The 24,801-nt window shown below is 42.6% G+C and overlaps 2 protein-coding genes across 5 annotated transcripts; one reads left to right on the top strand and one right to left on the bottom strand.

Annotated features, from left to right (window-relative positions):
- The first annotated feature begins 2,316 nt into the window (after positions 1-2,316).
- Positions 2,317-10,153, top strand: BAG2 (BAG cochaperone 2). Its single transcript, XM_082218382.1, has 3 exons — positions 2,317-3,129; positions 8,208-8,317; positions 8,927-10,153. The coding sequence occupies exons 1-3, from the start codon at positions 2,765-2,767 to the stop codon at positions 9,325-9,327; spliced, it is 876 nt and encodes a 291-aa protein (XP_082074508.1). The 5' UTR covers positions 2,317-2,764; the 3' UTR covers positions 9,328-10,153.
- Positions 10,154-10,914: 761 nt separating this feature from the next.
- On the bottom strand, positions 10,915-24,800 carry RAB23 (RAB23, member RAS oncogene family). Of its 4 annotated transcripts, none has more exons than XM_082218390.1 (7): positions 24,643-24,800; positions 21,050-21,263; positions 19,872-19,957; positions 18,783-18,939; positions 17,229-17,311; positions 15,775-15,867; positions 10,915-14,617 (listed from the first exon to the last, which is right to left on the bottom strand). In XM_082218390.1, the coding sequence occupies exons 2-7, from the start codon at positions 21,202-21,204 to the stop codon at positions 14,478-14,480; spliced, it is 714 nt and encodes a 237-aa protein (XP_082074516.1). In that variant the 5' UTR covers positions 21,205-21,263; positions 24,643-24,800; the 3' UTR covers positions 10,915-14,477. The 4 variants fall into 4 exon arrangements, with proteins under 4 accessions (XP_082074516.1, XP_082074517.1, XP_082074519.1 ...); XM_082218391.1 differs by lacking the exon at positions 24,643-24,800 and adding an exon at positions 24,309-24,431; XM_082218393.1 differs by lacking the exon at positions 24,643-24,800 and adding an exon at positions 23,963-23,985.
- Position 24,801: the final 1 nt, after the last annotated feature.

Raw genomic sequence — 24,801 nt, 5'->3', positions numbered from 1 at the left:
ATCATGCTGGCCACATGACCTGGAAGCTGTACGCCGGCTCCCTCGGCCAATAAAGCGAGATGAGTGCCGCAAAACCCAGAGTTGGCTATGACTGGACCTAATGGTCAGGGGTCCCTTTACCTTTAATTCTTATATGCATGCTGGCTATCTGTTCTTCAGGAAGAGCTCAAATGCACTTGATGTGCTTAACGCACTTTTCATCCTCAGAATTCTAAGGCGAAACAAAAAAACCCTCATTTCAGAGGAGCAGCCGAAAGTACGAAGAATCTGTTGCTTGTCTGGTATTCATGCATCAGAGGGAGAGGCAGCAGGATTCCCCCTTTTCCACCTTTTGACTCCAGTGCAGAACGCTCTTAGCAAACCTGCAGCGTACTATATTGTAGGAAGAGCAAAGATTTGGTTCAGTAATCAGTTCTATGATAATCAACAAATCTGTTTTAAATCCTGCAATATATGCTAAACTTGGTATGGCAGCCTTTTCACATGGTGACTGAGGAGCAGCCCCTGTGGTGAATATCTTCAGCAAAGAAGCCTATGCAAGCCTCTCCAAAGATGCTGAGGCTCCACCAAAGGTGCAGATCATCACATGAAGTCTCCTTCACGTGTACTGATGCACATACGGGGTGTGAATCTGTACATAAGATAAGGTTGCACAGAGTTACTCGTCAAGTTGTCGGAGTAAAAGATTTCTCAAAGCAAACCAGTTCAGGAAGTTTTGCAAACACTGGTCTGTTTCTTTCAGTTTTTAGCCCAAAAATTAATGACAAGACATGATTAGAAATTTAGGCTCAGGACGGGGGGGGGGGGGCGGCTGATCTTGTAGCTTCTGTAGGATGAATTGCAAGGTTGATACAGTGGTGCCTCGCAAGACGAAATTAATTCGTTCCGCGAGTTTTGTCGTCTTGCGATTTTTTTCGTCTTGCAAAGCACGGTGTCGGGAAAGTTTTGGAAAAGCTTCAAAAATCACCAAAGTCTTTAAAAACCTCAAAAAAGGCTACCACACCGCCTTCTATGAGTTGCTCCTCGAAGTCAAGTCGCAACTGTATTAGCGGTGTTAAGAAAAAGGAAACAAACTTGCAAGACGTTTCCGTCTTGCAAAGCAAGCCCATAGGGAAAATCGTCTTGCGAAGCAGCTCAAAAAACCCTTTCGTCTAGCGAGTTTTTTGTCTTGCGAGGCATTCATCTTGCGTGGTACCACTGTATGCAGCGAGGGCACATTCGTCTCTCAAAATGTTTCTGATGAGCGCAGTATGCAGGATGGTCCTCAAAACACCCCATTCACTTAGTTGCTGCTAGCTTGCTTTCTGTTCGTTTCACACCAGCCAAAACGAGTATGTTGGCATGTTTTTTTATATATATACCTTCTTTTACACAAGTACCCTTCTCAGGAAACATTCAATGTTACATAAAGTAATCAAAATAAAAGCAGCCAAGAACCATACCAAGATTGCGGGTTCCATCCCTGTATGGGACAGCTGCGTGTTTGTCATTATTTTGAAACTACAAGAGGTTAGCTAAATTTACCTGGATTTCTTCCTGTTCTGCTGTAGTTGCTTTATCAGAAAGAATCCTACCAATGCCAGTCAACTCCTGCACCCCCTTCCAATTCCTTTTTGTTACTCGTGGAGTTTCCTACACTGAGTACAGGTAATGCTTAGTATTGTTTTCTGCCATCTTGCAGGAGCAGCTTCATGTTTAAGAGGTAGGTTGATAAATAAAGGGAACATTTTGAAAGCAGATTCATCTTAATGAAATTTGTCCTAACCAGGAGATAGAGGTGAGACCAACAGTTCCACAGTTAAAATATTTTGTGGTTTCACTTAATTGTCGTTATAATGTATCCAAATGTTAATGCCCAGTTATTTAATCAGTTGATCTTTTTAAAGATTCAAATATTTAGTGGTAGTATCTGCAATAGCCTTTTGCAGATTTATGCTAAGCTACTCAGGTACAGTAATTTACTTTGTACCCTGAAACTATACAGACATTTATCTGTGGCCTTGCCTTTGGGTCCTTTTCATTGTGCCGTGTGTTTTTAATGTAAGGTTGTGTTTTATGTGTTCTAAATAATATTTGTTTAAAACACTTTTTTAAAAAAATTGCTTTGTTCCTGCTGAAGTGTGTAATAAATCTTCAGTGGGTTCTCCCCCCCCCCCCGCCCCACGAGGTGATTTGCCTTTTCTTTTTTTAAGGAGGAGGAGGGAAAAGAATTGAGAACAACTGCAGTGCAGTTAATGGGAGTAAAGCTATCAAACTTTTGGCTCCAGCTCAAGACTGCAGGGACTGCAGTGCCCCCCCCTTTAAAAAAGCCTACAGCCTCTCCACTTTAGGATATGCGTCAGGATGATGGAGAGAAAAAAGGTTAGCCACTTTCTCAGCAAGAGGGGCACGTTTAGCTGAGCTGCGAAAGGAAAGCACCAAGAAGCATGTCCTTAATGGGAAGCAGGGATGGCGCCCTATGACGCTCCCAGTGCAAGGCGCGAAAGAGGGCGGGAAGGAGGAGGGTTGCTGATCCAACACAAGGTCCCTTTGCCCATTACGAAGACAAACGGCCCTTCTTCTAAGGCATCCATTTGCAGCCACCTCTCTCACCAAGGCTGGCAACAGCTATAAAGGGCTTCATTTAAACAAAAACGAATGACACACCACCGGGCTCCCTTCACCCCTAGGGCGCACCTTAAGCCACAGACCCCGTTTCCAGTGCTGCGACCAGCAGGCAAGGATAGAACGCGATGGGTTCTGGGAGGCGGCAGCGCCTCTGAACATGTGCAGAGCGCTTTCCGCGGGCAGGGGCGGGGTGGGCCCCTCTTCTCCTAAGGGAGGAGGCGGCTCGTCTCCTTCTTTGGCGGCGCGTCGGGTGTCAGCCCTGCTGCAGTCGCTGCCTGCCTGCCTGCGGGGACGCTCTCCAGGCAAGCGGCGGGCGGCGGCGGCGACGTCGTCTTTGCTCTCGCGGCCCGCCATGGCCCAGGCCAAGATTAGCAGCTCCAGGAGCAGCAGCTCCAGCGTCGCCGAAGCCGGCGGCCAGCAGCAAGCGGGTGGGGGGCAGCTGCGGGGCCGCTTCTTCCGTTCCACCTCCATGGCGGACCGATCCAGCCGCCTGCTCGAGTGCCTGGACCAGCTGGAGAGGAGGTAACACCCGCCGGGCTCGGCCAGGGAACGGGGCGGACAGTGGTCTGGCTTGGCTTGATATGTATATATATAGAGAGAGGGGGGGGAGGGATGGAGTTTAGCAGCTTTGCAAAAAGTAGGGAGTCAGAGAGAGAGAGAGCTGCTCTCCTGCAATGGGCATTAAAAAGCAGAGTCAAATCATAAGATGACTTCTTCTCCCCGTCGGGGTTCCCGTGTCTTCCTTTTGAAGGGTTTCCATATGGGGCTGGCTTTTGTTGCTTGCCAGGCTCCCTGTTAAGTCCCGTGCGAGGGATGTTCACTAATCTTATCTTTCTAATAATCCCCTGATTAGAATCGCTCTGCAAACTTGCAAAGTGCTGCTTTGTCCCTCCGGGTGTCTCGGCCCCCGCAGCCAGTTTTCCTTTTGTTGTTCAGGTATGGTTTCAGCGGTGTCGGGCATGGGAAAGCAGCGATTATTGCTTCGCAATCCAAAGTGATGTCTGAAATCCTAGCATTTTTCACATATGAACTGGAATGAGGGGGACACAGGATCGTGTGTGCCATCCATACTGCTAGCCATTACGTCTTTAGATCCTATGCCCATAGGATTAGTATTTTTAAATGGATTTTTTCTCTCTGCAGTTGGAAAAGTAAGGTTCACGTTGGGGGGGGGGGAAGAGGAGAATATTTGTTCTCCTTGAGCTGAATTTATGAAAGTTGAGGTGAGATGGATCACCCAGTCCTGCTCTCCCACTTTCAGCCTAATATGTGAAGGGTGCTTCTGTCACCAAACCTCTTGTGTGCATTTTAATATCTGTGTATTGTGTCAAGAGACATGTTAAGTTGAAGGCAGGCATCAGCACCTGACACCCTGGGGCAGCTGTCAGGGCTCACCCAGCATGTCACTGCAAGCCACCATTTATATTTTCCAGAGTGACATGAGTTTGGCACTCTGGGGCACTGTGAAGAATTAAAATGCCATCTCTCAGCCCCCCCCCCCCATGCATAACTGTTGCCACTACTGGATATGCATGGGACCTATCTGTGTAAGACAGGGTCCACCAGAAGGCACTTTGACCTTTGTCATTACTATTTGGGGAGAGGTACTGTAGTTGCTAATACACACATACAAGGTAGTTTCCTACTTTAAAAACAAGGCCTTGTTCCTTAAATGGAAGCCAGCATTTCGAAATCAGTGCTCTTGACGGGGTGATACAGTACTCAGGTTAAGTACTTAATTTGTTCCAGAGGTCTGTTCTTAACCTGAAACTGATCTTAACCTGAAGCACCACTTTAGCTAATGGGGCCTCCCGCTGTCACTGCGCTGCCGGAGCACGATTTCTGTTCTCATCCTGAAGCAAAGTTCTTAACCTGAGGTACTATTTCTAGGTTAGCGGAGTCTGTAACCTGAAGCATATGTAACCTTAAGCGTATGTAACCCAAGGTACCACTGTACACCTGTTACCCCCATCCTGGCCAGTGGTCAGGATGTAAAATAACAGAGGTTGATTGGAAGTGATTTGCTGGAAGCTTTCGCAGGGAATTGTTAGCTGAGTTGCCATTTGAATCTAAGGACTCATTGACATCTGATGAGGTGCTCTGGTGGTGCAAGCAGGAGAGTTGGTTAGGTCAGATAGGAGGCTGCGGAAGATATGGGTCTTCTGCTGCCCTATACCAAAGGGAATGGAGGTGATAACATATTACTGCAACTTACTGCAAGGTGCTCGCTGTCCGTGGGGCTATTAACAGAAGTTAATACGGTTAATAATAGAACATTAAGTGAAACTGGATGTATAGAAACACATTTCACCTGGTTAATTTCAGGCTTCAGTTTTAAAGTTTAAATAGCTTGGGATCAAGATACCTTGAAGACCACAAATACATCCTTGTTTATTAATATCGTCCCTTGAGTCCTCATCACTGAGTCCCCTTTGTATGCAGAAGTGAGGTGGACTGTGATGGAGCATTTCCATTTGTGTCACCCCAACTCTGGAATGCTCTCTCTCTATCTAATGCCATTTCAGCAACAGATTAAAAAAATGCTATTTTTATTCTTATTTATTTATGATTATTACTTTGTCAAAATAAAATAGAATAAAATAAATAAAAGTTGCTTAGGCTCTTTTCTTCTGTGTTTTCTCAACTGTTTTAGTTCAGTGTGACCTTTGTTATTCTCTGTTGTTCCTTTTTTATTGAGTTTTACAGATATGATTGATGGCTGATTTGAATATTTAAATGTTTGTTTTAAATATTTGTTCGCTGCTCCTGGTCGCTTTTATCTGAATAGTGTCATATGATTTGATACGTGTACATGCATGTTTATTTTGAAATGGTGTTTTCCCCCTCATGCAAGCAATTATTTTATGCTTCAGTAACTGAGTGTGTGTGTAGCTCCAAGAGCTACAACCTCATGCAGGATGTTGGGGCATTTTAACTTCATAGCCGGTTGCAGCTGCCTCACACTTTCCCTCAGTATCTGTGTAAGAATGAGGAAGAAATTTGCTGCTGCAAGATGGTCCAGTTTTATGAGTGACGTACACAGGTGGCATGGTGGGAGAGGCCTATATATAGTTCCAAACTAGGAGGGACCTGGGAGCCCCAGCTGTCATTCCACAAACCATATGGAGTCTGAGCACCTTTTTTTTGTTAGCAATGCCTGGGCCCTAAGGATTCTAAGCCCCACTCGGCTCAATGGGATTTGCTCAATGCTAAATATGCTTAGGGTTTTAATTTGTCAAGAATATGTGATTCAAAATGAGAACCTTCCATTCCATCTCCACTTCCTTAAGGGAGGGAAATCTTTATATCAGAAACATTATCAATCTTTTTCCATTCCCCAGAGCTTAAGCCCAAACAGTTGAGTTGCCTGACTGCTAACATCCAGGTGTGTGCATTGGTGGTGGGAAATAGGCTCTTACCATTTGAAGAATTCACAGGACACCTTTTAAAAATAGACTCTACAAAATAAAACCTGGGAACAAACGAGGGCACACAATTAAGCCTCCCCCCCTCCCCGCCCCAGCTGTCCTATTTCTGGCCTTAAAAAGAGTGTGACCTGAATGAACTTAGCCGAGGAAGCTTTTCCTGTGATAAAGTGAAGGGTTCACATACTTAATTTTTGCATCGTTAGCTTGCTGCTAAAGGCACTGGTAGCAAACAAACAAACCCTGCCAGAGCTGTAACCTGTTGAATAAGAAACAATGGTACAGTACTAGTTTGCTGCTTAGTAGAAATAGAAAACTATATTACAGTACATTAGAGCATTACAGCTATCTCCTTCAAATCCTGCTGAAGCTGAAATAGCTTGCTGCTCCTGCTGTTGCATTTCATAACATATATTTCCATCTCCAAAAAAGGAAGTTAGCTTAGAAAAATAAGAGAGGATATCCTAGAACTGGACTGGGCCAAGGTGAACAGTTTGGCTGTGGAAGTTCAGCTAGTTGATGGAGGCCTAGCGTTCAACGAGGTGGCTGCACACTTGATAAAACACTCTTCCTGACAGAACGAACCCTTCACACAGAGCTAGAGATCTGAGAGAAGGAGTTCTGGCCTGAGTTTCTCTCCACCATGCTAATTTCCGTGAGCAGAAAGCAGCTCACTAGGTGTCCTTGAACCAGTCAGTGTCTCTCACTCACAGGTTTTAACCTACCTCACAGGGTAGTTGTGAGCATAAAATGGGTTGGAGAGGAATATTGAGCTCTTTGGAGGAAAGGTGGGATATAAATGTACAGTGGTACCTCAGGTTAAGTACTTAATTCGTTCCGGAGGTCCGTACTTAACCTGAAACTGTTCTTAACCTGAAGCACCACTTTAGCTAATGGGGCCTCCTGCTGCCGCCGCGCCACTGGAGCCCAATTTCTGTTCTCATCCTGACACAAAGTTCTTAACCTGAAGCACTATTTCTGGGTTAGCAGAGTCTGTAACCTGAAGCGTATGTAAACCGAGGTACCATTGTAATATTATTAATTAATGAATAATTGTTTTGTACGAAAAAGCACCCCTTCATGTGCTTTTTCCCCCATCAGCAGTTTGAAGAGGCACTAGGCAAACACAGAACTAAGCTCAAGGCTTTTCTGTTACCTTAGCTTCATGAATATTTTTGTTAACAGTTTGGAAAAGACAGGTGTAAAACAATACGGACTTCTCTGTTTTCAAACATAAAACTCCACTGGGATAACACCACCATACCACTGTCGGTGTAGAATGAATGTAGGCGATCGACAAGATAGTGAAATTAATTTTAACTCCAGCATAACAAATTACTTCTGTGGAAGCGGAAGACCACACTTTTAGGAATTCTAGTCCTGCTGGTAAGGTTGGCTTTGAATATTTTAATGAGATTTCTAATGAGATATGTGAATGAATGTAACAGTGGGCATGACAGTTAAAACACACACACACACACACACACACACACACAGCATTGATTTGACCCATAAAAGCCTCTTCATACATTGTAGTAGAAGAAGAGACCCATTAAATCTTTCAAGAGCAGGGAACACAGTTCTCATAACACTGAGCGTTTTTTTAGTGCAAATGTCTTTCTGTAGACATTCATGACTGAATACACCACTTCTCCTGAAGCTGAAACAGAGGATCAAACAGACATGACTCAGCAGATCCATGAGCAGCAGTCTCAAAAGTTTTATACAGTAAAAGAGCCATGCCATGTTTAAACCCCTTCCCCGCATCACTTTTCTGAGGGAGATTACCCCAATTGGCCCTCGTTCCATAATAAAGCAAACCCCAAACCAATTTCAAGAAAATGTTTTTAAACCTTCCTGCAGGAACACAATTGCAGTTGTGTGTGTGTGAATAGTTGAATTCCATTCAAAAAGGCCAAAGCAGCAATTTCCACAAGTGGATTAATCTCTTCACCGTGCCATTTTCTCAGTAGCAACGGCCTTCTTCCGCCCTTATTTGCATGCTAGGGAAAAATATGGGCAGCGCAAGTAATTTAGTTATCTACTCTAAATGTAAAATGAATTGGTACCGCCATGAATGAGCAATTATTTTTAGTTATTTGCTAGAGAACGTCAGTATGGGTAACATTTGATTGTTTACAAACTCTCTTCCTATTTGGTTTTTCCTCTTCCCAGGGTTGAAGCTTTGCGCGATACAGCATCTTCAATGGAGCAGGAAAAGGAATCACTTCTAGAAATGATCCATGGCATACAAAACAGCCAGGATATGAGGAACATTAGTGAAGGTAAGAGTCCAGCAGTTCTTGAATCACTCACTCACTTTGGGCAAATGAAAAAAAAGATATACAGTATAGGGTAGTAGCCAATTGGTGGAAGGAGGCTATTTTTGGCAATTTCTCTTACTCCCTGTAGCTCCCAAAATTCACTCCAAAGTGCCATGGGCGTGTGGATATCCCAGTCCTATTGGGGTGAGGAATAGAAGGTTGCAGGGAGACAGGAGAAATCACCCAAAATTATTCCCTTCCTTGTTATTGTTGATGGGTGCCTTCCATCTGTGGAGCAACACCAATTGTGTACCATTCATAAAACTCATAATTTCATATTCTTGGAAAACACACCATACAATGTTTGAGCCCCTTTGCCTGGTAGTGAAACACTTGTTATTTTGCATGGATAGCTGCAATATTGGCCAAGTCAAAACCCTCTCCTAAGAGAAAAAATCTCTTGGCAAGCCCACTAGAACTATGATTGCACTCCCAGCTTCTATGTTGTGCGGCAGAAGAGGCAATTATACAAATAATACTACTAGTTTCGCTTGACTTTTCCAACTTAGTACAGCACGTTGGTTTGATGTAAAGCTTTAAAACCAAAACGTTTCCACTTTCAAAATGCAGGTGAAAGAGAAGAACTCAGTCTGACTGCTAAACGTTTGATGGGCAGAACCCTCACGGTGGAGGTTTCAGTAGAAACCATCCGAAATCCCCAGCAGCAAGAGTCCCTATTACATGCCACACGGATGATCGATGAAATAGTTGGCAAACTATTGGATGATTTGGAAGACTCCAAGAGCCGCTTAATGTCGCTTTATGGTGCTTGTACATCTGAGGTGCCTGCTGGACCTGTTAACCAAAAATTCCAGTCTGTTGTAATTGGATGTGCGATAGAAGATCAGAAGAAAATCAAAAGACGGCTAGAGACTCTTCTCAGAAACATAGAAAACTCTGAAAAATCCATCATGCTATTGGAGCACCAGAAATCCACCGCAAGGCACCTCTGCAACAACGGGAAAGATTAAAAGTGAAATCAAATAAATCAAAGAATTGCTGCTTCCCTGGAATTTGAAGAAGAAGAAAAAAGCAACACCAGAGGACCTTGCATGTCTATGTAGCCCTTAAACCAACTCTTGGGCGTTCAGAGCACAGAGGCCTAGCTAAAAGGGAAGAAGCTTGGCAAAATTCCCTTACTTTACCCTCAGTGAGAAGACTACCAATTAAAAAATGGACTCATATGAAGCGCTTCCTCACTCTGCGGCAGATACAGGATTAAGCAGCTATAGGACTGTAGAAGCACATGAACATCCAGCAGTTTTCAATCCATTGCTTTTCTTCCCCCAGAGTTATCCAGCCTATTTTACTCTGTGTGGGGAATAGTAGCGTCCTGGATATATTAAAATAGGTAGCTATAGCCATATTTGATATCAGTATTAAAATGTAGGCATCTGATGATGTGCCAATGATTTAACTTTTCATAAGCTGTATTTGGTTTGCTCCCGTACAGTTAACTGTTTTAGTATTTTGATACTTCTGTTACAAAAAAATCCGCTGAATTCCAGAAGCTCCTCAATCCCTGTTTTGCTTTGTTCTCTAGAAAGCTTCAGTGTCTACCATCATGTGCAAAAATGTCACATCGCACACTTCCTTTCCTCTCTTTCTCTCTCTCTGTCTCTGTCTCTCTCTCTCTCTCACACACACACACACACACACAAAAGGCAGGTAAATGAGCATTGCATAGGGAGAGGATTCTGGGGTAAGTGGATTGCTGCAGTAGATGCAAAGAAAACGATGTGCACTTTTTTCTTGCTGAAAATTAATAAAAGTAGATTGCACTCTACATTGTAAACACTTCCATAGCCTTTTTTTTTTTGGTAAAGGTTATATTTATTTATTTATATCTATCTATATAAGGCAAATTGTGAGAAACTTTATATTCTAGTCACACTCCCTCTATTACTCTACCTGCTCAGAAATCTTAACGTGTAGGTATCAATTTGGTCGCCAGTTGCTACATCTCTGTTATGGCTGTGGAAATTGCTCCCCAGTTTTCTGCAACGCTCTGAGTAGTGTGGAAGGCCAAATGATAGCTGGTGCACAAAGACTCGCTGCGAAGCTGACCAAACCTATTGTGCTGTGCACCCTATTGTGGTGGAAGCAATGAAGGTTCCTTAGTCGCCTCCAATGCATCTTTGACCTGCCCACCCAGTGGGGTTTATTGGCATCTACCATTGCAAAGGAGATGGTGGAACTCTCGGAAGCCTGCTGTGACAATGCTAGGCGTATAGAGAATCAAATGGCTTGCCTTCATAGGAACTTGAGTCCTGCCATTATTTCCAGGTCCAGGTGAGGTGTCCAATGCCTGGTTTGGTGGCACCAGTTTCAGTTGTTTTCATCCTACAAACATGGACAAGATGCTTGTGTAGTCCAATCACAATATGATTTTTTTGACCATTGTTCAAGCCAGATGCTGAGGGTTATGCAGGTGGGTCTGGGGGGAGGTTGATGCATCATTATGTACTATGAAGTACTATGACCAGTGGAACTCCACCTGGGAACAGCAGAGGCAGGCCCCTTAGAACAAGCTCCCCTCTGCAATATAGCAGGCGCAATTGTTTCAATTGTTTATTTAAAACATACTTCCTCACTTAGACATTTCCCTTGTCCACTGATGCTGATTTAATAATTCCAGCACTGCAATGATATTTTGCTGTTTGAGGGATGTTTATTACTTCATTAGCATAGTTTTTACTACTGTAAACAGCTCTGGAGGTTTTCTGTTTTTTTAAAAAATGAAAATCTGCCTACAACTTATTAATAAATGCAGTAAACAGACAGAATACCAGTCACTTTTGTTATCCTACAATAGTTAAGACTTGAAACATAACTCAGAATCAGGCACACTATAACATAACTGGCACCTTTAAAAATTTGAGAATAGGTGAATGCCCGGCAGACACTGCATTGTATCCAAGGCATATTATGATTTAGGAAAAGAATGTTAGTAAATACCAGTTGACTGCATGCCAGTTTTATGGAAAATCAGCTTTCGGTTAAAATCCTTAGGTTCCAATTCACCTAAGGGGAACAGGGGTATGGAAATAGGCTTTGGCACACAGACAATACCAATGGAGTCTATTTTGTGCATATAAAGGAACAAGCAGAGAGAGATACACTTCCAGTATCCAGTGCTGCATGAAAAATGATGTTTTCTAGCCTGGGACTGTAGACAAAGAGCAAGGTAGATAGCTGGTTAACAGCGCAAATCACCGCTGTAGAGGTGTTAGCAGGACCCACTTCCCTCCTTCAAAATGGGCCAACTATCACAACTATCAAAGCTGGCAGTGTTACCCATACATTTAGCAACATATGCAGAGTTGTTGTTTTTTGCATGAAAAGTCTTCTCGCTTAGACATCTAGCAATGACTTTCAATTAACGCAGTTGCTCATTAGGCAGGAATTCAACACTGTACTCTGACTGATCCCTCAGTGCAAGCATGTTGGCTTGCCAGATGGAACAATTCCTTCTCTTATGTGCTGCTCTGGGGTGCATGTGGGGAGGAAAAGTGGGGGAACCCCCCTTGTGCAAACAGAAATCCTGGTGCAGGGTTTCTGCCAACAGGACTCGTAGTTGAACATGATACAAAAATGACTGGTAGTGCATCTTCCTTCTGTACTTAATACATCTATATTGAAAATGCATTACAGATGACTTCTGTAATAATTTTCTGGCGTTAAGAAAAGATATCCTAGAGATATCTAGGATGGTCCGTTATCAATCTTTAGCCTACTAAAGGCACTCAACTCAAGCTTTAAATTCTGAAAACAGTATGCGCTCAAACCTCAACGTACAGCAGCACAAGTACATGTTATAAACACACATTACATTTGCACTATTTTATACAAAGGCAAACAAGTAAAAAAATCACTGAGATCAGATTCCTTCTGTTCACAAGTACAAAACATGTAAGGCTACTAGTTTAATGTAAAAATTTTCATATAAAAATAATGTGCACACAGAGCCACAGATACTTAAGTAAGATTGAGTTGACAGTGGACAGTTGGTAACTTGCTGATATGCTCTTGCATTTGTCAAAACAAAGCAAGACTTAATACAGTTTGGACCCATACATCTACAGCCATCCAGTGAGTAAATGCACTTGTTTAAAAATAAGGTACTTAATCCAACAGTTCATAATGAAGTAAGGGATTGATTACTGCAATGCCCAACTCATTGCCAGCAATGGGAATGGTTATGAAAGCAAAAGGAATCCTATGCTATTCATTATGTATGTATAACTATATACTTTTCATTCCATGTTACTCGATAGCTAGGCAAAGACTCCCATCGAAGAAAAAAGTATGTTAGTTTTAGCATATGCATGTTCATGGAATTTCAGAAGCCCTCTCTCAAAATATAACACTTACTGTGGGATGTTCTCTTAGGACGGACAATGCAATATTTCAAGGTTGATGGATATAGTTTTAAAAGGAATCTATCAGGTAGCTGAAAAGTAACATTCATGAAACGAGATCAATATTCAAAAGAACTGTACAATTCAGCTGCCAGAGCTCCAGGTCATGTTATTCGCCCTTGGATATAATTACATTCCTCAGCTACTAATATCCAAAGTTTAGAATCAGAGTAATTTGGTAGTGACAGTACTTAGTTACAGAAATACTGTAGAAATATTAAACAACATGTAAACAGAAAGCAATCTTATAAATGCATGCTTCAACAAAGAGAACTAGGGTTAAAGTTTTACCAATGATCTTGCAGCTTGAGATTTTTTAAAAACAACTAATGCCCTCAACCCAAGTGCCCTGAAAATGCTGCCATCCTGATGAATGGGGTGGGCTGTGACATAGGAGAGCTGAGGGAGAATCCACAGAGAGAGCCTTCATAACCCTACCCCATTCAGCCTCAAAAAAGTTAGTGGACCATGTTCAGGGGGGTTGTTGTAGAGAGGAAGGGATATGGAAGTCAGTTTTTCCCATATCCCAATATGTACCCTTAGCTCTGGCTCCAACCCACTTTATTGGGGTACACCATTAATGGGCCAACAATTTAATCCTATGCATGTTTATTTAAAGCATGTCCCATGAACCTGGAAGGTCTTGCTCTAAGACTATGCATAAGAGCCACAACGGCATGATTAAGAACAAGTATGTATTTAAAGTAACAAAAAGGTGGGGGGCTTATTTCCCTGAACCTGGGATGCTCAATAGATATTACAACAAGCACTAGAAAAAGTCCTCAAAAGCACTTTGATAAAAAAATCTCTTTATATTTTGCCATGTTTTTCCATTAATATATAAGCTATAGGGTTCTATTTTTTCAAAAACAGAGCTGATTGAAAATAGAACTACCAGGCTGTACCATTTATCACCTGCTTGCCTCATTAAAATTTAGAATATATATGTATATACATATGACACTAAATTAACTAAAACATCTAGGTGTAGCAGCAGAAGTATTTGCCTTTGGCACCGTACAATTTTTAAAAAGAAAAGTTAAGGCCCACAGAGTAGGGAGAATGTAAGCATGCACAATACCATTTGGGAAAGGTTTGTTCAATCTTTTTAAAAGTGGAAGTCATCTTTAGGATGCCAGTTCAGAAATTATCAGAAATTATCATTGGGCCCAGTACCTGATTTATTATCCTGAATCTCTGACCAAGTTTTTCTATACACACATTGCAGCTAGAATTCATAAGCTATATAAATATTGCACCGCCAATATTGCCAGAATGTGCATAGGGTAGTTTAACAAACTATTAATCCCAACTGAGCTACGTGGTCAAATAAGTAGGAAAAGGCATTTTCTCTTGAACGGTACCAATACTTAAGCATTTCAGCTGAACTTTTTTTTCTTCTTTTTAATAAAGTGAAACCTATTGTACACTTTAATACAACGCATCTTTTGCCTGGAAAGTTGTCCTATTGAATGTAAAACAAATGCATGGGGGCAACGGTTCTATTTTTGTGCTGCTGGGGGTCTCATTATGTACTGATAATAATTCATTGCAACAGGAATATCCACTATCAATGCAAGATCCAATGCGTGCAACATCTGCTAAAGCACTGGTAAAACACCTCTACAGCCAGTTGTGTCCCTTATGGGTTTCAGCCGAGCAGCTGTGTCAGACCATCTTTTCTTCTCTATGCGGGAGTGTTAGGGAATGCTGCAGTTGCTAAAAGGGCTTCTGTTTTTCTTGGTCCTTTGTTTGTTTGGCCTTAGGTTGATGACATCACCACCATTAAGCAAGTTAGAATTCTGCCCAGAATGACTTCCACCTGCTGTGTTGAAAACACCTATTTGAAATCAAGCACAGGCACAAAAACGGAGTTACATATATGCAAACTGACCATCTTTGAAATATATGAGAGATTTTAAAATTTTAATTGTGAGCATCTTGAACATTGTGAGATGTGTCCTATATGCAGATAGATAGATAGATAGATAGATAGATAGATAGATAGATAGACAGACAGAAATACAACTTAATGTAAAAGCATGGATAATGCACAATTTATCCTTAGTTTTTCCATTTTAGAAATGTGTGCCTGATCAAATAATGACTTCATAAGCCGAGATCCCAGAGACAATTAAATAAAATTAATGAATGCTACTGTCAATCTTTAATATATCTTTTTGCGGGGAAAAAGACAAAACCTAAGGGCAGGATTCAACTAAGTTGTTGCTTGGAATGATATCTGCTCATGCAATGGAATTTTCCTCCCTTCTCTTCTCCCTGTGACCCTTAAAGGGTCAGGGGAAGCCCCAAGTTTAGGGGGTGCAGGGCAGGGAGTCCCATTGTGCGAGGAAAGCTCGTTTCTCACATACTCCAGTTAATGCTATGTTGAATTTCACCCTCAGTTATCGGACATTGGCACTCACACTCATCACTTGGCAACTAAAGCACAGCAGAGGCATAACCCTGCCACAACAAATCTTACTTTTAGACACAAGAAATGGTGAAGGGGAGGGGAGAGCAGACTGTGAAATACTTTAAAGAAGAGCTACATACAAAAGTTCAGTGTCTATGTACAAAAGACAGTTTACAAAGCTATTTTCATCAGGTGCCAGTTTTTCTTTAAAAAACAACAAAACAAAAACAGCCATCTCTTGTACATCTTCGCTGACATAATTACCATTAATGGCAGCTATATATTTTCAAACAATGCCAATATGCAGGGAATTCTGCACTGTCCATTCTTTGCATAACTTCAGTGCACAAGATTTTAAGAAAAGTGGCTGACATGCCCTGGCATCATTAGTACTGTAGTTTGACATTCTAGAATAGAAATCATAGCCACACACACACCGAGCACATTTTCCCTACAGCTATTTGGCAAATTAAGTGGGTTTTTTATTTCACTTTCATTGAAATGCACTAGGAACAGAACAGGCACCCCATAGTTAACATTACATTTTATCAGCAGGCAATACTGTCTGGCGGCATACGTACCGATTTTGTTACTACTTGTGTGTACTACTTCTGGATCTTCAACTATTCTTTGTTTGAGTTTTTGAAGATACTTCTCAGCCAAATACTTAAAAACTGCAGAATATATATAAAGAAACTTTCAGGCATTAAGAAAAAGAGACATGCACAGTTTTACATATTCAAGCTACTAATCCAGTTTTGTTACTTACTAATCCAAGTAACAAAACTCCTACCGACCATAGAAAAAGAAAAACCCAACCACATGAATATCTCAGAAGGTGGTCACATGCAAGATAAGACACATATTGCAGGTCAGGATGAATCACATGTATACCTGAAGGAGCGTCTCTACCCCCATAGTTCTACCTGGACACTGAGGTCCAGCGCCAAGGGCCTTCTGGCGGTTCCCTCACTGCGACAAGTCAAGTTACAGAGAACCAGGCACAGGGCCTTATCGGTGGCGGTGCCCACCCTGTGGAACACCCTCCCATCAGATGTCAAAGAAATAAACAACTACTGGACTTTTAGAAGACAAATGAAGGCAGCCCTATTTAGGGAAACTTTTAATATTTGATGAATCATTGTATTTTAATATTCTGCTGGAAGCCGCCCAGAGTGGCTGGGGTATAAATAAATTATTATTATTATTATTATTATTATTATTATTATTATTATTATTAAGCTAGCACCTGATTTGTCAAGGGCTGATTTGAAAAACCATTTCAGAACAATTTGGACAACCAACACCTGGTATATTTATAAGAATGACCTACAGCTAAATATGTACACCCAGTTTGTTCTGTGCTGAACAAGCTGCCCAACCCTGCTTTACAACATTAAAACCAATCTCTTTTTCATCATGATTATAGGAATGTAAATAGCTGCCTTTTATCAAGTCACATCTATGGTGTCAGACAGGAGTCTTTCCTACACTTACCTGGCAATATCAGGGACCCTCTGCCTGCATAGCGCGTGCTCTACTACCAAGGTATGGTTGCTCCCATACATCTCTGCTGCCAGCCTTAGAGCCCTTAGTTTTTCGATCATTCCCTTTGCAATTTGAATTTAGCTTGAGAAGTTACTTTACTTGGGCCTAGCTCTCACTGAAGTGGTAAACACTGGGATGTACCACTTTAGACTGCAGGTGGATATTTGCGTGATCAAATGCTCTTCAGTCCATCCTGAACATTAAAAATTAGGTGTTGCAGACAAGAATGGATATAGGTTGATCACTTCGGCGAGAACTAGGCTTGACATTAGTGCTGGAAAATAAGAAAATAAGCCAGTGGTGGCCAAACTTGGCCCTCCAACTGTTTTGGAACTACAACTCCCATCATCCCTAGCAAACAGGACCAGTGGTCAGGGATGATGGGAATTGTAGTCCCAAAACAGCTGGAGGGCAAAGTTTGGCCATCACTGAAATAAGCAAACAACATTTGAAATTCCCTTCCGGAAAAGTTACAGCGAATTCTTACCTTCTGTTACGTTTAGGTCCTCCTTTACAGATGCTCGGTAGAATCTTAATTTTAGCTTTTTTGCCAACGCTTCTGCTTCTTCACTGTTTACCGGAGCAGAAAATTGTTTCAGACACTGGTTCTTCCCCCCCCCCCCAGTACAACAGACACAATTAATTTAGATTAAATTTAATCAATCATCTTCATGAAAGTAGATTATATTACTGAAAGGTAACTGTGTGCAAGAGCAGCAGAAGATTGCTGTTAACAATATTGTAGCCTTAGGTTTATTTGCTACAAGGACTGAAGAGGTGGAGCTAACAGATAGTGGGCGGGCAAACGTAACTAAAAATACAGTCATACCTTCGGTTACAGACGCTTCGGATTGCGCACCACGCCAAACCCGGAAGTACCAGAATAAGTTACTTCCGGGTTTTGGTGCTTGCGCATGCGCGGAAGCACTAAATCGCGCTTTGCACATGCACAGAAGCGCCGAATCACATCCCGCGAGTGCGCACACGCGGCGCTGCAGGTTGTGAATGCTGCGGGTTGCAAACGTGCTTCCCGCATGGATCATGTTCGCAACCCGAGCGTCCACTGTATATACAGTAGTCTGTTATAAACCATCACAGCACCTTATGAAATATATGCAATCAATCAAGATATTCAGAGTTCATCTGTTATCTGCCATAACAGGGAAAACATAGCTCTTGCATACATAAACCAAGTTAAACTAAATCCCCTACATTTGTTTATTAAATTTATATTCCATCTTTCATCCAAGGAGCTCAGAGGGGCGCTCCCCATGTTATCCTCAAAATAAGCCTGTGGAGAGGGTTTGGCTGAGAGACAGTGAATGTCCCAAGGTCCCAGTGAGCTTCATGGTTGAGTGGGGATTTCTACCCTCACCATCCAAGCCCTTGCCTGACACTCTAACCCCTACACCACCCATGTTTAATAGGCAGCCATTCATTTCCAAACAGCCTGTGGCCAAACTATACCCTAGAGTGCCAGGCCCATGTCATGAGACGCAGGTGTGTGAACTGGAGAATAGGGCATGAATGATTTTAAAGTGGAATTGGGAATGGACTAGAGGTGCTGAGCTACTCCTCTTCACTCCCCAGCCTGCCCAAGCCACACTCACTTCCAGTACAAGAAAAATAACCACTGGAGTTAGAACAGGAGCGGTAAGACTGCAGGGGCCAGTGGGATGGGGAGAGTTAACCACCACCTAACTATACACCTCATTTGCGTTTGTACTCACTACATACTCTCTAAATCCTGCTTTCATTATTATGTTGTTTAAATGGGCTTGTTTATTATACATTTTAATTATTGATGCTTTGTTGTTTGGATGAGATTGTTTTACTATGTATTTTAGTTACATGTAGCTATATTTGTTTAGTTTGTGGCCTGCATGCTGGTAGCTAGCCACAACGGGCCATATATATCCATGCCCGTTATCAAACCGAATACTTGCCGCTTCTTTGAATTGTTTGCATTTTTGTGTGACCGTTACAAAGTCATTTAAGCAATTTGAAAACTGATTTCACGAAGCATGGCAACAGCACTTACTTCTTTATACAAGATTCATCTAGGAGGTCAATTTTATTCTGAACAAGCACTGTAGGGATGTCTCCGACTTCAGATACTACTTTCTCCTTCCAAGTAGGGATTGCTTCAAAAGACTCTCTGTCAACAGTCGAAAACACAAGCACGCACGCTTGGGCTCCTAAAAGTCACAATTAAGCACCGTTTTTTTGATAAATTTGGTTAACCACATCAAACCTATTAAGAAGCTGGAACAGGACTGTTTTTTTCCTACTTTATTCAAATAAAGCAAGTATTTTCCAGCTAGTTTGTGTTGAGCACAGTGGGACTTATACCAGAGTAAACATGGCTTATTGTCCCAAAGACTTTGTTCTTACATTTGACTCAGGTCTTAAGGGCTGCACAGTAAACAGGTGTCTTAGTTGTCAAAATCACTCCTTAGGGTTGTTTATACTACACTTTAAAGAGAACCATGTAATGAGCCCCTTATCTGGAGTCAAATACTTGGATCTGAACAAAAAAACACCACTGCTTGTTATTATAAGAACAAGTTACTCATGATATTCTATCTTGCTCCCCACTGCCAACAGTGAATGGAAGGTAATAGTATATACACTGGCAAGCATTTTACCTGAATTCTGAGCAGTCACTCCTGTACTGTAAGCAGTACGAAACCTTGTGTACTTAATGAAACCCAATAGTCTATGCCTTAGCCAAAGTTCTTTGAGCTGGGGTTGTAGAGAATACCTGCAGTTATAGAGTATTGTTTTATATTGTATATTGAAATTTTAATTAATCCCTGTCAAACTTTGTAGAATACAAAAGAAATAAAATAGATGTGGATGAACAAAATAGGTGTGCAGAAGGAACTAGACGTGTGGTTCTTAAATTTTGTTTCATTAAGGGCTGCTTTTAATACACCAGACTTTCTTTATAGCTACCATGTGGAAAGCCACCTTAAAAAGCTTTGCAATTAAAACTGATCATCTCCTCTTATCCTCTCTGGCTGGAATCTAACAATGCACATTGTTTAGGAGACATCAAAAGTAACACAGCCTAGAACCATTGGCAGTTTCCTATACGACATGTCAGTATGCTAGTAATTCTATTTACCTCTGTAATAAGCTTTCGTAATTGCATCAAATTCTTCTTGACCTGCTGTGTCCCACAGCATCAGTCGGACATCTTCATTGTTGACTCTTAAAAAAAAAAAAGCATACATTCTCAATATTTAATCATACTATTAAAAGCAAAATAAATTTGTTATTTAAAGTACATTTGTGGCAGTAGCATTTATACCCCACATCTTTTCATGAACACCTAAATCTATCCTACTTCCTTGTAAATTATTTATGCCTTTTCTAAAAAAAAATCATTTTTTATCACGATAGTTCTTGCCCCTTGCCTTTTATCTCACAACAACTCTGCATGGTATGTGAGAATGAAAAGAGTGTGACTGGCCAAAGGTAACCTAGTAGGCTTCATGGCTGAATGGAGATTGAGCCCAGGTTTCCTGAGTTCTAATCCAAAACAGCCTGTCAAACCTTAGGCCCCCAGATTCTGGTTTGACTACAATCACCATTGTTGCCAAGTAGAATGGCTGATTATTAAGGATGACAGGAGCTGTAGTTTATCATTATATGGAGACCCAAGGCTGTGGGACTACAACTTCCCTCACCCCACAACGATCAACCATGCTGACTAGGGATGATGGGAACAGCAGTTTAACAGCATATGGGGACCTAAGGATGAGAAGTAACTGCTGTAACTGCTACACAACACTGCCTTGATTTCAACTGAAAACCATCCTGCATCTTACTTTCCCCCTCTTTCTTTGTGAAAATGACTTCACTACTGTGTGTTAGTGAAATTTTAAAATTCCAGCTTACTTTTACTGTGATGTTCTTGTCCCCTACATAACATACTGCTATTCCCTGTCAGAAATATTCCCCACTTTTTCACTCATTCACACAACCTTTCTATCTCATCTGACAAATGAGACCTTTCCTTAAAAGGGCTGGTCTTTTACACAGTCTGTGCATTTTTTTACATTTATTATTCAAGTCGGCAAATGTGGCACTTCTATGGAAAGTCTGCAGAATACAATTAGCATATAAATGCCTCACTTTCAGCTCTGTTAAAGAAAGGAAGAATAGTGTCACAACACTTTTCTCCAAGAAAACATTAGCTCAGCCCTTACAAAAAGCATCACACACAGGGAGGGAGGGAGGGAGAGAGACATACAAAGAGTGGCAAGAAGGAACTGTGCCCCCATATGTTAAAACACATACTGCATTTCTCTTTCCAGGAAATCAACTCCAATAGTTTTCTTGTAATCTTTCGTGAAAATTCCTTTGCAATATCTCTGGATCATACTGGACTTCCCAACAGCTCCGTTTCCAACGACCACCACTTTGATGGCCACTTCCAGATCTTCCTCCAACATCTTGGCAAATTCCCAAAGTCTGCAGTTACTTCACAGTCTTAGCTAGATCTTCCCCGTATCTGAAGAGAAAGGGTAAAAATACTATTAAAGATAGTGCTATTAAGGATTCTAGCTTCTATGATCTACAGTGTATATGGGAGATAAGTGGCTTGTAGACCCTGTCTTTGTCTTTTCCCCAAGGCATAATATCTCACTGTGCAGCTGAATGCCCTCAAGTTGACTATTCAGTGTCAGCACATACACCTTGAACCCAAGGACAACTAGGATAGTCAGGGTCAATTGTATCAGATACTAACACACGCCCAAAGATCCTGCTGCAGAATTTTGCTGCCTGAGGAGGAAGATGCATGCAGAATGTCTATTCTTTCTAGCTCATTGCTCTTACCAAGCTGCATCAACCTAACACCATCATTAACTCTCAAATTCCAAGGCAAACAGTACTGTAGTATGAAAAAAAATGAAAGCGAAAGTTTAAAATATACCTATTTGAATTCTAACAAGTTACGACAAGTGCTCTTTTAAGTAGGGTGGCTTGTTTTCTTACCAGGCATGCACAACAGAAATTTATTCTCTTAACAGTGCCCCATAAAGTATTTGTTTATTATTTGAAAAGAGGGTAAAATCAAGATTGGTTAAGTAGCCCATACAAATTCAACTGAAAGAGAGTTACTCTAATTGTTTCAGAATTACAATGTCTGCAGCAATACATATCTTACGGCTGCACAGTATCACACTACAGTCCCTTCACGTCTTAATTCCTACCCGAGGCTGCTGTTTTCCGAGGCATTTCATGTCTACACCAGCGCCTTTCCAAAGATACACACACCCAGGTTTAAGTCAGATGTCAGTGTGCAAACTCTCTGAGGATTTAGCCTCATTCCATTCAGTATGATCTGTTGCTTGTTTCCTTCCCCACCCTGTGTAATGTTCCTTCCAGCCACAAGTTCATCTCATAAATCTCCAACACACACAGACACACACAGAGAAAAAACTACACACAAAAAACTATTCAGCTCCTTCCTACACCATACACATTGGCTGCTGTGGGAAGCAGCCTCCCAGGTCAAATTCTACTCCTAATATAATTAGAGTATCTGTTCTCTGGGATGGCCTTATCCAAGTTCCCTAGGTGAGCAACTATTCTGACATTACACTGTTAATTAGAGGCCATAATTAGAGGGGGGGAGAGGAACAATGGGACACCAAGACATTTCCAAGGGTGGTAGCTCCACCCAGGGCTGTGACATGTAGCATTCACCAGAGCATGTCTTCATTGTGTTTCTGAAGCCCCCTAACTCACCACCAGGAATGTGCAATACTAGGGTGACTCAAAATGCAGTATGTGGGGCTCGGGCTCAAATGGCCAACGCTGCAGTATACTATAGTCACTGCTTGAGGAAGTCACCTGGTGAAGAAGATAATTTGTAAATTGACTAAGACCAGAGGTCACTTCTGGAGGATTTTGTAAATTTGCACACCTGAATTCTGCAAGGCCCTCCAAGGCATACAGCCACTGCAGCAGACGAAGCATGTACGGTGGTACCTCGGGTTACATACACTTCAGGTTACAGACTCCGCTAACCAAGAAATTATACCTCGGGTTAAGAACTTTGCTTCAGGATGAAAACAGAAATTGTGCTCTGGTGGCGCCGCAGCTGCAGGAGGCCCCATTAGCTAAAGTGGTGCTTCAGGTTAAGAACAATTTCAGGTTAAGAATGGACCTCTGGAACGAATTAAGTACTTAACCCGAGGTACCACTGTACAGCCCAGATCAGATCAGTGACTGTACCACAGGACCTCTAAACTTGTTGGTACCTCCACCTTGAGTTACCACTCCCCCAAGCAACATTTATATATTAGACTCAGGGAAACTCATTTTTACAGACCTGTTCACATGGCTTTTAGTATTCTTCAAAAAAAGAAACCACCCTGACACTTAACAAATATATCAGACAAGTGGTTTTCATAGGGCATCATTTTGTATATACCAAGTCTCACCCTAAACGTAACTAACAGAGCAGTTAGCTATTCAGACAAAATGCACAGTATCACCATCTAAGATAAGGAGTATACTAGGCTGCCAAGTGACAGGTACACGAAGGCAGGCAAATAAGTGCAGAACTTCAACCAATATAACTGCAAGGGCTGCTTCGTAATGCAGGACACCCCGTGGTTGCAAAATCTCCGCAATGTGGAAGGCCAAAGTTTAAATCTGACTGAGAACTCTGTCTTGGACCATCGGAGAGCAATAAAAATATCAGAAACCCAGAGTACGTACTGAGTGCCATGTCATCACAACTCTCTGAAATGTGAGCTCATAACCAAGGATTTCGAAGCCAGTTTCAGCTTCTCCACCATCTGAGGATGGTATACAAATTTAATAAATAATTGTAACAACCTTTTATAGGGCAGGTACCCAGCTGAATCCTGCCAACCTAGCAGTTTGAAAGCACGTCAAAGTGCAAGTAGATAAATAGGTACCACTCCAGTGGGAAGGTAAACAGTGTTTCTGTGTGCTGCTCTGGTTTGCCAGAAGCAGCTTAGTGATGCTGGCCACATGACCCGGAAAAATGTCTGCAGACAAACTTAAGCTCCCTCAGCCAGTAAAGCGAGTAGACCTACCGGTCAGGGGTCCTTTTACCTTTACCTTTATCCAGCTGAAAGAACATTGTTTCTGTTAAGGGAAGTGGATGCAGTGGAGTCAGACTAGAATCCGGGGGAGAGCCAGAGACAATCCTCACTCTGTCATGAAGCTCACCTTGCTTGGGACAGTCCTCGTCTCCTAACCCAAACCTACCCCACAGATTTGTTGTGACGGTTAAAATGGGGAAAAGGATAACCAAGATTTGCCATCCTGAGCTCTCTGGAGGAAATGTACACAAATGTTAAAAAAAAAAAAATTGAGGGAGGAGAGTTCAGGCAGGGAGAAAGGCTCGCTCGGAGACTCGGACCGGGGTGGGGGGACGGGACATTTTTGCAATTCCAACCACACACGCGCGCACATTACGCACAGGCTGCGCTCCTCGGCCGCTCCACCTCTCTCCCTGCAGCCTCCCAAGCCAACACCAAGTCGCCTGCACAGGCCGTTCCCTCCACGACCTTACCAGCACCTCCAGGCAGCCCCGGTGGCGGAGGCGCCCGGCTCCCGCCTTCGCACAGCAGCCAGCCCGCTTCACAGCTTCCCGCCCGGGGCCGCAGGCTCTGGCCGGCCGGCTCCCCGATGCCACTCCAGCTAACCGGCGGCAGCGCGCGTGGAAGGCGCCTCCACGGCGACGGGCAGCCGGGAGAAGCGGAGGGCCGGCCCTTCCCAGCAGCTTACGCCCATCACCATCATCCCGGCTTCTCCCCGCCACCCGCCACCTCTTCCCAATGGCAAACACATCCCCGGCCGCCGCCCTTCCCGGGCTCCGCTTTCCTCCGGAGGCGAGAGGCGCTTACCGCCCCGAGCAAGCGCCGAGTCCCCGGCTCCGCCGCCCGCTTCTGCTCTCGGTGGGCGGGAACAGCCTTGCTGGCCCGGGTGGGAGATTGCAAGAGGAGGAGGAGGAGGAGGAGGAGGAGAAACGCCACATGCGACGAGGAGCAGCAGCCCCTTCGGCT

Source organism: Podarcis vaucheri, assembly GCF_965113315.1.
Source record: "Podarcis vaucheri genome assembly, chromosome: 3".
Classification (NCBI taxonomy): Eukaryota; Metazoa; Chordata; class Lepidosauria; order Squamata; family Lacertidae; genus Podarcis; species Podarcis vaucheri.
Note: the sequence above shows the minus strand (reverse complement) of the source record. Positions and strands in the feature narration are given on the sequence as shown.